Raw genomic sequence first — 14,263 nt, 5'->3', positions numbered from 1 at the left:
GTGATGTCCGTCCGTCTGTCCTTCAGTGGAAATCACTTTAGCTTCCGAACGAAATGAAGTAGATTGATAAAATTGCACAATTGCACTTGTATGTCTGCAGGACTTTTGGTATTGAAAATGGGCCATGTAGGTCCACATTTTGGTATAGCCCCCATATAATAGTACCTCCCGATATTCGGTATTTTGATGATTTTAGCGACTCTATTCTTCGGAATTGTTTCAAATTTGGTATTTGAAGTTCGTAATGGATACTACAGCCTATGACAGAAAAGTGTCTGTGCAGGTCCACGTCTTTGTATAGCCCCCATATAATAGTACCTCCCGATATTCGGTATTTTGATGATTTTAGCGACTCTATTCTTCGGAATTGTTTCAAATTTGGTATTTGAAGTTCGTAATGGATACTACAGCCTATGACAGAAAAGTGTCTGTGTAGGTCCACATTTTGGTATAGCACTCATATAACGGTACGTACCGATATTCGGTATTTTGCTGATTTTAGCGATATTATTCACTGGAATTGTTTCAAATTTGGTATTTGAAGTTCGTAAGGGATAATACAGTCTATGGCAGAAAAGTGTCTGTGCAGGTCCACATTTTGGTATAGCCCTCATATAATAGTACCTCCTTAGATTGATGATATTAGCTACATTATTCACCGATTTTTTTCAAGTTTCGCATTTGAATATTGTAATGTCTTATGCCTATGCAGGTCCACGTCGTCGTTTAGACCCTAATATGACGGCTAAAATTGGTATTTTTAAGATCTTAACAGAATTTTTAACGGATTTTATTTTTTTTTTTTGAAAATTGTCAAATTCATTCCAAATGGTGGAGGGTATTTAAAGTTCGGCCCGGATAGTTTTTTTACTTTTTTTTTTTTTTTTTGTTTCATAAATATTTTAGTCTTAAGGATACTAGGGAATATCATTTTATTTAAATAAGAAATGAAAATAATTTAAAACAATAGCTTTATACAAATTCTTTGTTTATAAATTGCAATTAAATTAAGCCTACTTTTATGTATGCCAATTGTAATGGTAGATGTTCAAAAACAAAAGAATCGAAATGTTTCTGCATGTGTTTTTTTTGTTTTTACATTTATGTTTTAAGCAGTTAAGCCATAACGTTACATACATATATCTAATATCATGTGGGAGGAGGATGGTGTTGAGGAGTGTCATTACAAAAAAAATAAAATATATATATATATATATATATATATATATATATATATATATATATATATATATATATATATATATATATATATATATATATATTCCACCTTAAGATAAATTGAAATTTTGTGTAAAATCATATTCAATTGTTGGTATAACAGTTTGTACAAATTTTAAGAAAATTATCAAATATAAATGCACACCCAATTCGCCGCCGCCCTCTTCAACGGTCTGTATGATTTTCTTCATTATATCGGCATGGCGACATGGATGCACCGAGGCCATATTCGGTCCCGGCAAATGGGGATGTGATTCCATGGTGACAGTCTTTTTGGCATGATCTTGTGAGACATCTTCGTACATTTGTTCAACGGTCAGGGGTTTGCGATTCTAAAGAGAGAGAGAGAGAGAGAGAGAGAGTAAAATACCTTATTTTAATTCTAGTATTAAAATTTTTGAAAAATATTGGGATTACCTCATCGTAGCCCACCACCCAGAGACGTGGTGTTTGATAATATTTATCATAGGTTATGTGCAGATCATAGGTACGGGTGTGCAGCACCGAGTCTTGGGTATCATACGAGGCAGCCCCGCCCTCAGTGTTTGTGCTTTCGGGCTTTTCCGTCTTGCGTACGGTGGCCACCGCAGGATCGACTAAATCCAACATACCGCTTTCCTCGAATTCGTCCATATCTAAAGCTTCTTCGTCATCCTCCTCATCATTAGCCCCAACAACATCGTCCATATTTCCAGGTTGTTCATTGTCCGGAGTGTGCATTTCGTCCTAAAATAAGATAAATATAAACTTCAAATTACATTTATAACAAATAAAAAAGCGGTAAGCGATCTTTGAATACCCTCCCCACCATTTGGAACGATTTTGGCAATTTTCAAAAACAATGAAATCCGTTAAAAATTCTTTTAAAATCTTAATAATACCGAATGTAGCCGTTATATTAGGGTCTATACGACTTTTTGGGCCTGTATCATAATCCACTTACAATATTCAAAATTCAAAACCATTACAATATTCAAATGCGAAACTTGAATAAAAAAATTCGGTGAATAATGTAGCTAAAATCATCAAAATATCGAATATCGGGGGTTACCGTTATATTGGGGCTATACGAAGACGTGGACCTGCACAGACAATTTTCTGTCATAGGCTGCAGTATCCATTACGAAGTTTAAAAACCAAATTTGCAACAATTCCGGTGAATAATGTCGCTAAAATCATCAAAATACCGAATATCGGGAGGTATCGTTATATGGGGGCTATACGAAGACGTGGACCAATTTTCTGTCGTAGGCTGTGGTACCCATTACGAACTTCAAATTCCAAATTTGCAAAAATTCCGGTGAATAATGTAGCTAAAATCATCAAAATATCGAATATCGGGGGTTACCGTTATATTGGGGCTATACGAAGACGTGGACCTGCACAGACAATTTTCTGTCATAGGCTGCAGTATCCATTACGAACTTTAAATACCAAATTTGCAACAATTCCGGTGAATAATGTCGCTAAAATCATCAAAATACCGAATATCGGGAGGTACCGTTATACGGGGGCTATACGAAGACGTGGACCAATTTTCTGTCGTAGGCTGTGGTACCCATTACGAACTTCAAATTCAAAATTTGCAACAATTCCGGTGAATAATGTCGCTAAAATCATCAAAATACCGAATATCGGGAGGTACCGTTATATGGCGGCTATACGAAGACGTGGACCTGCACAGACAATTTTCTGTCATAGGCTGTAATACCCATTACGAACTTCAAATACCAAATTTGCAATAATTCCGGTGAATAATGTCGCTAAAATCATCAAAATACCGAATATCGGGAGGTACCGTTATATGGGGGCTATACGAAGACGTGGACCAATTTTCTGTCGTAGGCTGTGGTACCCATTACAAACTTCAAATTCCAAATTAGCAACAATTCCGGTGAATAATGACGCATAAATCACCAAAATACCGAAAAAAGAGTGTACCATTATATGGGGGCTATACCAAAACGTGGACCTGCAATACCCATTTTCAATACCAAAAGTCCTGCAGACATAATACACATTTGAGTAAAATTTTATCAACCTACTTCATTTCGTTCGGAAGCTAGAGTGATTTCCACAGACAGACGGATAGACGGACGGACATCGCTAAATCGATATAGAATTTTATGCTGATCAAGGATATATATATACTTTGTGGGGTCTAAAATTTATATTTCGAGGTGTTACAAACCGTATGACAAACATACTGTTTGTATACCCTCCACCATACTATGGTGGAGGGTATAAAAATGATGGGCAAAAAACTTTGTAATTTCCCAAGCAATTTCCGTACATTGAAGATATTTCCCACAAAGGGGAAATATTGGGGATAAGAAAAGTTAGATTTATGGGAATGAACATAACTTGTTCTCCGATCCTCAAACCTAAAAACTTTGTCAGAAATGAGGAATGTTATTTGAGCGCCCATAGTATAGCTGATTTGGGAATTGAACAAACGGGCACAAGCGCAGGGTGTGATCCTGGGGACACAAAAGAGGTTACAGTTCACACGATTTTTGTACTTTTTGTATGCAAAATTTGTTTTTTTTTTTTTTTTTGTTACCAGATCCACCCATCGAAATGCTCTCGAAAGGCGTTCCCGTGTCCGTTCCTGAGAACCCGATAATAACAATACTTCTTTAAGCCACTTTTGAATCGCATTCCCTTTGCCCTAAAAACATTTTTGTTTTGGTTTCGAAATCTTTACCCGATCATCCAGAGTCAGTTCACAAATTTTATCGTCCAATTCCGCTTTGGTGCCATCCTCATTCATTTGATGCGTTTCCACCCAGCCACCATCGCCACACTCCTCTTCCACAACCGTTTCTTCGCCCACATATTCCATTTGCTTGCAACGGCGGTAGCAAGGTACATTGCGTGTAATCAAGAATTGTTTATCTAACAACAACAACAACAAAGGAATTTAATTTACTTCCATAACTTTAATTATTTACACAAGTTCTACAAACCTTTGGGTAAATAGGATTTTGTCTTGTTTTCATCGCCAGCTGCCCATTGCCAGGTTGGACAGTGATGGACCAAGTGATCGCCGGCTGCCACAAATTCTTCCGGTGTCAATACTCCAGTTTCACGGAATTTGGATTCCTATGACAGAAAGAAAATGTTTATTATAACATGACTCATCGCCATCCAGTCTAGTTCCACATTGTCTATATAGTAATAGATGGGGTGCAAGAACAATAAAGACTGGGCATAATCAGTCAGTAACCCCCACCCACTCTTTCTGTCGTTTTGTGATGCATTCTTCATCGTTTTTTTTTTGTGTTACCTTTAGAACTGGTGTCAAATATTCAGCGACATTTAGGGCAGTTCCTTTAACGGTATTTAAAACACTTTGCATGTCTTGGATTGTCTTTAAGGTAGGATTGGGAAATGATTTTAATGTTCTTTGTTTAATTTTCTTTTTTAAATTTCTTTTCTAATTTCGCCTAATCTCTCAACACTTCTAACACTTTCTTTTGCTTTCTTTTTAGGGTAAGCTAAGTCGACTTTGTAATGTCGATTAATCGATAAGTCATTAAACGTTAGGTATCAAATCAGAACTAAAGATCCCTAGACATTATTTTAGTAACGCATGCCATGTTCACATTAGCATTTGAAGTTCTCATTGACCATAAAAGCTAGATGCAGGCACTTTGTCGATTTTATGAATTTTATTGTGAATTCTATTGTATTAAAGTGAAAGACCGTAACATGTTTCGATTTGTTTTCGAGAAATGTGCAAAAGGAATATATGGGAAGAGAAACGGGTGGCTCGTTGGCAACGCACAAATGAATGAGAATGGCGCCAAAGCTGAAGTAGAAGAGTGAATTGACATTGGACGATCGGGTAAGGTTTTTAAAATCAAAACCATAGAGATTGTACGGGAGTAGGAGAAAATAATGTGTCCTAAAGAATCCTATTTGTGGAAAAAATATTAATATTGGCCAACCAATACCTCGCGGGTTTCTTCCAATATAAGAATTTCGTTTAAAAAATTAAAAATAAACGCTATTGTTCTGTTCCAGAACTGCGAGAATCCAAAAGTTTTTACTAGGATAACCAATTTTCCCTTTATGGTATCGAAGAAAATTGCAAAATTAGTAGATTCTTGCAGGTTCTGGAACATTCCATATATAACTCCAGCACAGAGTTGCATTATTCTAGTTCTCTTGAAGATGACCAACCCTATATTCGGTATTTTGATGATTGTAGCCACATTATATTCGGTATTTTGCGGATTTTAGCTACATTATCCGCCGGAATTTTTTCAAGTTTCGTATTTAAATATTCGTATAAAAATTTTCACCAAATTTGACGTACTTGCTTTTAGACTGTGTTCGGTCGGATGTACCAAAATTCAGGTCATTTGGACTGATATTGGCCATTTGGTGCACAATTAACCCGAAATCGGTTGAAGATATACATTGTAGCTATATCCAAATCTAAACCGATCCTGATACAATTCGGCAGAGGTATTTCTGGGCTGTATCATATATCTGGTACCACATATCATTCTTGTGGAGTGCATATTGCGAATGTGAAGGACATAAGACCCTAAATCGGATGAAATGTATATATATGGGAGCTATAGCTATATCTGAACCGATTTTCACCAAATTTGGTGTACTTGCTTCTCGACTGAATTCAGACGGTTGAGCCAAAATTCAGATTATTTGGACTGATACAATTAATCCGAAATCGGTTGAAGATATACAGGATGAGATGAAAAAACTGCAACCAACTTCAGACTGCTGTCATTTCTAAGCCACTTGTCCGACAACTGTTAAAATTATTCCAGTGAGAGCTCATTATATTGTTTACAAGCGTGCAAAGGCATTTTGGTGAGAATTTTCCAGAAAGAAAGTTATTCGTGATGGAATTCAAGCGTAATAATGTGCAACATCAGCAGAAATGATGGTTTGAAAAGTAAAGAAGCGACTTGTCCCTGCTTCCGCCAATTTTGAGTAGGTATTTATGGTTATAAAATATAAAAACAGAATATTTTCAAAATCCATGATTGGACGAGGCGTACATTGCAAGATGCGCATTAAAGCTATTCGCCAGGTTTGCCATGAAGTTGAAAGATAGAACTGTTTAGATGATATTTTTTGTAAAAAAATCCAGGCATTTTTTCCGCTGTTTAATTGATTTTAAAAATGAGAAAAAATATTGAATGAATGGTAACGACATGTTGCATGCAAATTTGACAGGAAACGGGCGAGCATAGCCCCGGAGCTGCATTTCTGTAGTTTTACGTAGCTATTCTACCTCCTTTTTGTACCATGGATGTTACATATCCTTTAAATGTTCCCATATAGTCTAGTGGCTAAGATAAAATGTTAGATATTTTCTGTTCCTCTTGGGTGTTTAGATATTTCCGGGTTTTTGAAAAAAAAATATCCTTCAATATTCCCATATAGTCTAGTGACCAGGATAAAATGTTCCATGTTTTTCTTTAGCTACATAAAACCCAAATTTGAGGTTAATAAAATGAAAAAAAAAAGAGAAAATCCAGGCATTTCATTCATTTTTCCCGCTGTTTAACCGAATTTTAAAAAGGAGAAAAAATATTGAATAAATGGAAACAATTTGTTGCATGCAAATTTGTTCTGTTCTCGTTGTTCTACCTCCTGATTGTACCATGGATGTTAAATATTCTTTAATTTTCCCATATAGACTAGTGGCTAAAATAAAATGTTAGATATTTTCTGTTTCTCTTGAGTGCTTAGTCATTTCCGATATTTGAAAAAAAAATGCTCTTCAATATTCCCATATGGTCTAGTGACCAGGATAAATTGTTCCATGTTTTTCTTAAGCTAGCTTGCAACCACATCTGTGCCAGTTATGATTTTCAAACATAAAACCCAAATATGAGGTTAATAAAAGAAAAAAAAAAATCCAGGCATTTCATTCATTTTTCCCGCTGTTTAACCGATTTTAAAATGAGAAAAAATATTGAATAAATGGAAACAATTTGTTGCATGCAAATTTGATAGGAAGCGGGCGGGCATAGCCCCAAAGCTGTATTTCTGTAGTTTTACAAAGCTATTCTACCTCCTTATTGTACCATGGATGTTACGTATCCTTTCATTTTCCCATATAGTCTAGTGGCTAAGATAAAATGTAAGATATTTTCTGTTTCTCTTGAGTGGTTAGATATTTCCGGTATTTGAAAAAAAATATCCTTCAATATTCCCATATAGTCTAGTGACCAGAATAAAATGTTCCATATTCTTTTTTTAAGCTAGCTTGCAACCACATCTGCGCCAGTTATGATTTCAGGCGCAAAACCCAAATTTGAGGTTAATAAAATGAAAAACAAAGAGAAAATCCAGGCATTTCATTCATTTTTCCCGCAGTTTAACCGATTTTAAAAATTAGAACAAATATTGAATAAATGGAAACAATTTGTTGCATGCAAATTTGACAGGAAGTGGGCGGGCATAGCCCCAGAGCTGTATTTCTGTAGTTTTAAAAAGCTATTCTACCTCCTTATTGTACCATGGATGTTACGTATCCTTTAACTTTCCCATATAGTCTAGTGGCTAAGATAAAATGTTTGATATTTTCTGTTTCTCGTGAGAGTTTAGATATTTCCGGTATTTGAAAAAAAAATATTCTTCAATATTCCCATATGGTCTAGTGACTAGGATAAAATGTTCCATGTTCTTTTTTTAAGCTAGCTTGCAACCACATCTGTGCCAGTTATGATTTTCAAACATAAAACCCAAATTCGAGGTTAATTAAATAAAAAAAAATTGGTTAGTAGATTTAATATCCTTTGCATGGACACGTTTGTTGTTGACTTTCCATGCCGTAGTATTTCCCCCATTGCTATGATGACAGTCTGCATCAATTGTGGTCCAAGACCAACATTTATTTAGTCATGTGATGGTGTTGTTGATTGGAATTTATTTCGAAAATATTTTCCCAAAAAAAAAATGTTTACAAATTTTGTCCACAAGTGCTCTGTTCCAGAAACTTCAATACATTTGCAATTTTTATTCGATATCATAAAGGGAAAATCGAAAAAAACTTGTAGTTCCGGAATAAAGCAAAAATATTTCCATAAATATTTTCCAATTTATTTCATTTCCCTTGTTTTCATTGAATTTTTTGAGCCAGTGCCACAGATTCCCTTGTTCTTTATGTGATCAATCTCCAAATACGACTGCTGCTGTTGCAATTTGCAAATGAATGCCAGGCTGGCGAATGCCGTACCCATTGTATGATTATTTTCATACCTTTGAAATTAGATTTCTTTGCATAAAATAACCTCTCACACTCTCAGTCTCCTCCTCTCCTCTCCACACCAACTAATAATGATTTTACTAACGGTACATCTCTCATCTACCCAATGTGAAGATGAAAACATAAACTCAATGGAAAACCGCAATAAGAATAAATTTTATGACAACTCTTCTCCAAATTGCAATTTGCTACGGCTCTCCCTCCAAAAAAAAAATCAAAAGACAAAACAAAAAACGCCTCTCCCAGGGAAAGGAGAACAACAAAATAACCAAACTAGAAGAGATTGTTACAGAAAATCATAACAGAGAGGAGGACCAATGCCGCCAACGCCATCCGCCTCAGGGGGAAACCAATTGTAAAAGGTAAACAAAATTGTAATTTTGATTTGACAATTTTTAGAGAGTTTAAAAACCATTTTCTGGAATATCAGAATATCTCTATCCGGTTTCTCTTCTCCATCCCACAATAAATTCTGCTAAGCAATAGTTTTTGTTATTGCAACCCAAACAACGTGGCTCATCCAGCACTTGGGTTCTTCTTCTTCTTCTTAAATCCAAACTCAGTTCAGTTTAATTTCCTTTTTCAACCAACAACCAACAAAACCATTCATTTCCCTCATCATCATCTCTGCCACTCTTCTCTTTTGAAACACGAGGCCAGCGTTTACTTAAATTAATGCTCACGAAACACACAGCCAGAAAAAATACGAACTCACAAATTCATACAATGAATGACTGTACCTCATTTTCTGGGATATGGCTGGGGCTGGCTGACTGGCTTGTGCTTGTTTTGCTGAGTTGTGTGACGACTGCAATAACAAAAATGAAGGCAATGGTCGGCGGGTGTGTGTGTGTGTGTTTGTGTGAGAGTTATGTGTGCGAGAAGAGCGTCAGCCATCTTGCTCCCATTTGAAATAATAGCAAACAACAACAAAAACACCACCATTTACTGAGTCGCGCACACCACCACAAAAGAAAACTAACAATGATGTTAACTTTTTATGGCGAAAAAATCGCTAAAATGCAAAAAATCACCAAAATAATAAAAAAAAAACGCCAAATTGGTTTTTTAGGAGAGAAAATGTTAATTGATCTTATGGTACAATAAAATAAAGGTAACCTCATTTTAAAGTAGCATTCCCAGCTCTGTATTTTCTGTAATCGTTACCTCATCAAATTTCAATGCATAAAAAAGTAAAAAAGCTTTAAGGCCGGCCAGTCCGAACTTTGAATACCCTCCACCATTTGTGGATTTACCCTCCACCACGAATTTAACAATTTTCAAAAAAAAAATGGGATTTTAAAATTCTGTTAAAATCATGTAGCCGTATATTAGAGTCCATATGGCGACGTGGACCTGCATAGGCAACTTTTGTCACAAGGCAATATTCAAATGCGAAACTTGAAAAAATCTGTTTATAATGTACCTAAAATCGTCAAAATACCGAATATAGGGAGGTACCATGGTGGTTATAAAACGTGAATCTGCACAGAAAATTTTTTGTCATAGGCTGTTATATCGAACTTCACGAACTTCAAATGCGAAATTTGAAACAATTCCGATAAATAAGGTCGCTAAAATCATCAAAATATCGAATATCGGGGTGTACCGTTACATGGGTGCTATACGAAGAAGTGGACCTGCACAGACAATTTTCTGTCATAGGATGTAGTATTCATTACGAACTTCAAATGCGAAATTTGAAACAATTCCGGTAAATAGGTTCGCTAAAATCATGAAAATACCGAAAATCGGGGGGTACCGTTATATGGGGGCTATACGAAAACGTAGACCTACATGGCTTATTTTCTGTCTTAGGATGTAGTATCCATTACGAGCTTCAAATGCCAAAATTGAAGCAATTCCGGTAAATAATGTGGCTAAAATGATCAAAATACCGAATATCGGGGGGTACCGTTACATGGGGGCTATACGAAGACGTGGACCTACATTGCCCATTTTCTGTTTTATGCTGTAGTATCTATTAAAAACTGTAAATACAAAATTTGAAACAATTCCGGTAAATAATGTAGCTAAAATCATGAAAATACCGAATATCGGGAGGTACAGTTATATGGGGGCTATCCGAAGACGTGGATCTATATGGCCCATTTTCAATACCAAAAGTCCTGCAGACATAGTACACATTTGAGTAAAATTGTATCAACCTACTTCATTTCGTTCGGAAGCTAGAGTGATTTCCACAGACGGACAGACGGACAGACGGACGGACATTGATAAATCGAAATAGAATTTTATGCTGATCAAGAATATATATACTTTGTGGGGTCTAAAATGTATATTTCGAGGTGTTACAAACGGAATGACAAACTTGATATACCCTCCATACTATGGTGGAGGGTATAAAAAGAGTTCCCATCTCTGATTTTGTGTGTATACAATGAAGTTATGAATATAGATTTTGACAATGAGATGCTGTCAAATGTATACATTGAAAAAAAATTGTAAACATATGATGGCATGACTTTACCTTCTTAGTTCTACCATGTATTGATCTGTTCCAGAACTGCAAGGATATACATTTTTTTACATCGATAATCGATTTTTCCATTGAGATATCGAAAAATTTATATACAAGTTGAGATGAAAAAATTGCAGCCAATTTCAGACTGCTGTCATTTCTAAGCCACTCGTCCGACAGCTGTTGAAATTATTGCAGCGATAGCTCATTATATTGTTTACAAGTGTACAAAAGCATTTTGGTGAGAAATTTCCAGAAAAAAAGTTATTCGTAATGGAATTTAAGCGTGATAGTGTGATTTCTTTATATTTGCCTGGAAAACCACAAGGGACGATCGTTAGAGCACTCCAGCATTTAAATTTGAATAAATCTTTTGTGTCTCGTTACCATGATACTGGTAGCGTAGCCCGACGACGTCCAGGAAGTGGACGGAAGAAAACAGCAACATCAGCAGAAATGGTTCGAAATGTAAAAAAAGCGACTTGATCGAAACCCGCGTAGCAGTGGCCGAAAAATGGTTCGTGAGCTGAAAATATCACAAAATTCGGTAAATTCGGCAAACTTTGAAAAATGAGCTCCTCGGGGTAAAGCCATTGAAATTGCAAAAAGTGCCAGAACTTACACCGCAACAGAAAGAAAATAGACTCAAAAGACCTAAAGAGTTACTTCGCTTGGCCGAAAGTGGTGAACTGCTGAATTTGGTTTGGTGGTCTCCGATGAGTAAGCATTCGTTGTCCGGCAGTTTGTAAACAAACAAAATTATCGTGTTTACTTGCCAAAGAGGTCAACAGAAAAAGTACACCTTCGGTTGGCCACCAGAACTCAAGCGCCGGCCATGGTGATGGTGTGGGTCGCCATAACAGCCGATGGTCGCTCTCCGCTTGTATTAATCGACCGTGGCATCAGAATAAATGCCGAATATTATCGCGATAATATTCTGGAGGGTGTAAAGCCTTGAACATGCAAACATTTTGGCCGCAGACCTTGGACATTCGAACAGGACTCAGCACGCGCCACCCAAGAATGTTTAAAAAATAAGGTTCCTCCTCGCTTCATTTCCAGCGCACAATGGCCACCAAAATCTCCGGATACCAATCCCCATTGGACTATTGTGTCGATCACCTCAAGCAAGCGCTTTGTCGGGAATGGGCCAAATTACCGCAGAGAAACATTCGGGCACAGCTGTGACGGTTTCATTTTCCGCTTGAAGGCCATAATTCCTGCCAAAGATGACCAATTCGAACAAATCTAAACTTATTCTAAAATTTGATGCTACTTCCGACATTTTCTGCTTTCATTCAATAAAATTAAAAAAAAGAAATGTAAAATTTATGGCGTTTGACTTTGTTGTAGTTTTTTTTTATCTCACCCTGTATAGCCCAATACAACCCTATCGCCCGATATTCGGTATTTTGATGATTTTAGCTACATTTTTCAATGGAATTGTCTAAAACTCTATACTGGAAGTTCTTTCCAAGCATTTTACTCCATGACAGAGAAATGTCTATATAGGTTGACGATATCGTATAGCCCCCATACAACGGCACCTCCCGATATTCGGTATTTTGATGATTTTAGCGACATTATTCACAGGAGTTGTTTCAGATTACGTACCTAGAATTTGCAATGTGAACTACAGTCTATGACAGAAAATTATCTATGTAGGTCCACGTCTTCGTGTAGCCCCGATATAACCGTACCTCCCAATATTAGGTATTTTGATGATTTTAGCGACATTTTCCACCAGAGTTCTTTCAAATTTCATATTTAGAGTTCGTAATGGGAACTACAGTCTATGACAGAAAATTGTCTATGCAGGTCCAAGTCTTCGAATAGGTCCCATGCATCAGTGTCTCCCTATATTCGCTGTTTTGATGATTTTAGTGACATTATTCACCAGAATTGTTTCAAATTCGGTATTTTAAGTTCGAAATGGATACTACAACCTAAGACAGAAAATTTTCCGTGCACGTGTACGCCTTCGTATAGCGCCCATATAACGGCACTTCCCGATATTCGGTATTTTAATGATTTTAGCAGCATTACTCTCCATTTATTTTCAAGTTTCGCATGACAAAATTGCCTATGCAGGTCCACGTCGTCGTATAGAATGAAATAAAACGGTTACATTCGTTATTTTTTTTTTTAAGATTTTTGAAGAATTTTTAAAGGATTTTATTTTTTTGAAAACCGCCAAATTCGTTTCAAAAAGTGGAGGGCATTCAAATTTCGTCCCGGCCTTTTATACTTGTTTTCCATTATTTTTTTTACTTCTGGGTAGCCTCAATTCAAATAAAGACATCCAGCTCGAAGGTATCATTTTAGAAAACTGTTAAACTTGATATCCCCTCTTTTTTAATAAACTCTAATAATATAATTTTATCCGTTGCATTCTATCTGAAGGAAAAGCTTTTTTCCAACTCAGGACAACTACTGGCATTTTAAAATTTTTTTCCCCTGAAAAAGTTTTTTTTCGGTTAATAGCTGTTGTCATGTTCTAGTGAGCGAAAAAAAATCTCTTAAACTCGACTTTTCCTATTTTTGGTGATTTTTCAAATTTCAGCGTTTTATTCACAGCGCAGTGTTGTCATCATTTAATACGTGTTATCTTATGGGAAAGGCAGCCACATAACACAGCATTCACAGGCACTCACACACACACACATACATCCTATAAATAAAACAAATTTATACAAGAGACGCACGAAGAGACTCCCCTGTGCATTGTTTTTGTATAATGCTCTGTAGTTGTTTTGCTGTTTTCCCCTTTGCGTACACGTCTCTCTTCTACACGTGTGATGTGCTCTGCTCCGACCACTCTATGTGTCTCTGTGTGTGTGTGTGTGAGTGTGTATTTGCTTGCGTGCATGCCTATCTGCCTTGTAGTATATCGCATGACTTTTCAGGGATTTTTTGAAAAACTCAATTTTTAGTAGAACATTTTCATCGTTGGCGAGAAGTTGTGAGCGCAAAATTTCAAACAAATAACATTTTGCTCCCAGAGTGAGATACAAATTTTGTGCCTCTGATGGTAATCATCGTCATCATTATCATCATCCACCTCCTCTTCAGCAACATCAAAAGAAGAATTTCAGAGTACAGAGTAGTGTAGTGGCTATGTGCATGTGTTGTGTGTGCGTTTTTTTTTTCTGAAAAAGATAGATTGTCCGCTTTACGCTCATGAGAATAAAAATTTTGAACTGATTCTTGGGTTCTGTGTGCTCTGAGGTGCCTAAAAAATCTGATTATCAAAAAAGCGGGAAAAATCTCTAAAAACAATAAATAGA

The 14,263-nt window shown here is 36.3% G+C and overlaps 2 protein-coding genes across 5 annotated transcripts in view; one reads left to right on the top strand and one right to left on the bottom strand.

Annotated features, from left to right (window-relative positions):
• Window positions 1-915: 915 nt before the first annotated feature.
• Window positions 916-4,750, bottom strand: LOC101894614 (ubiquitin-like-conjugating enzyme ATG3). Its single transcript, XM_005188892.4, has 5 exons — window positions 4,529-4,750; window positions 4,209-4,344; window positions 3,947-4,137; window positions 1,657-1,965; window positions 916-1,571 (listed from the first exon to the last, which is right to left on the bottom strand). Exons 1-5 carry the CDS (start codon window positions 4,598-4,600, stop codon window positions 1,290-1,292), a joined length of 990 nt encoding a protein of 329 aa, XP_005188949.1. The 5' UTR covers window positions 4,601-4,750; the 3' UTR covers window positions 916-1,289.
• A 9,130-nt stretch (window positions 4,751-13,880) lies between these two features.
• The window catches only part of LOC101894451 (transcription factor GAGA), a 44,335-nt gene continuing 43,952 nt past the window's right edge, over window positions 13,881-14,263 (top strand). The window contains exon 1 of one of the 4 annotated variants that reach the window (XM_020038700.2): window positions 13,881-14,007. The gene's annotated coding sequence lies outside the window, so the exon portion shown is untranslated. Of the gene's footprint in view, window positions 14,008-14,099; window positions 14,205-14,263 lie in introns of those variants that run through there. The other 3 variants (XM_059130374.1, XM_059130376.1, XM_059130375.1) reach the window with 3 other exon arrangements.

The sequence above is a fragment of the Musca domestica genome, unplaced genomic scaffold (genome assembly GCF_030504385.1).
Source record: "Musca domestica strain aabys unplaced genomic scaffold, Musca_domestica.polishedcontigs.V.1.1 73, whole genome shotgun sequence".
In the NCBI taxonomy this organism is placed as follows: Eukaryota; Metazoa; Arthropoda; class Insecta; order Diptera; family Muscidae; genus Musca; species Musca domestica.
The sequence above is the reverse complement of the archived record's forward strand: the minus strand, read 5'-3'. Positions and strand labels throughout refer to the sequence as shown.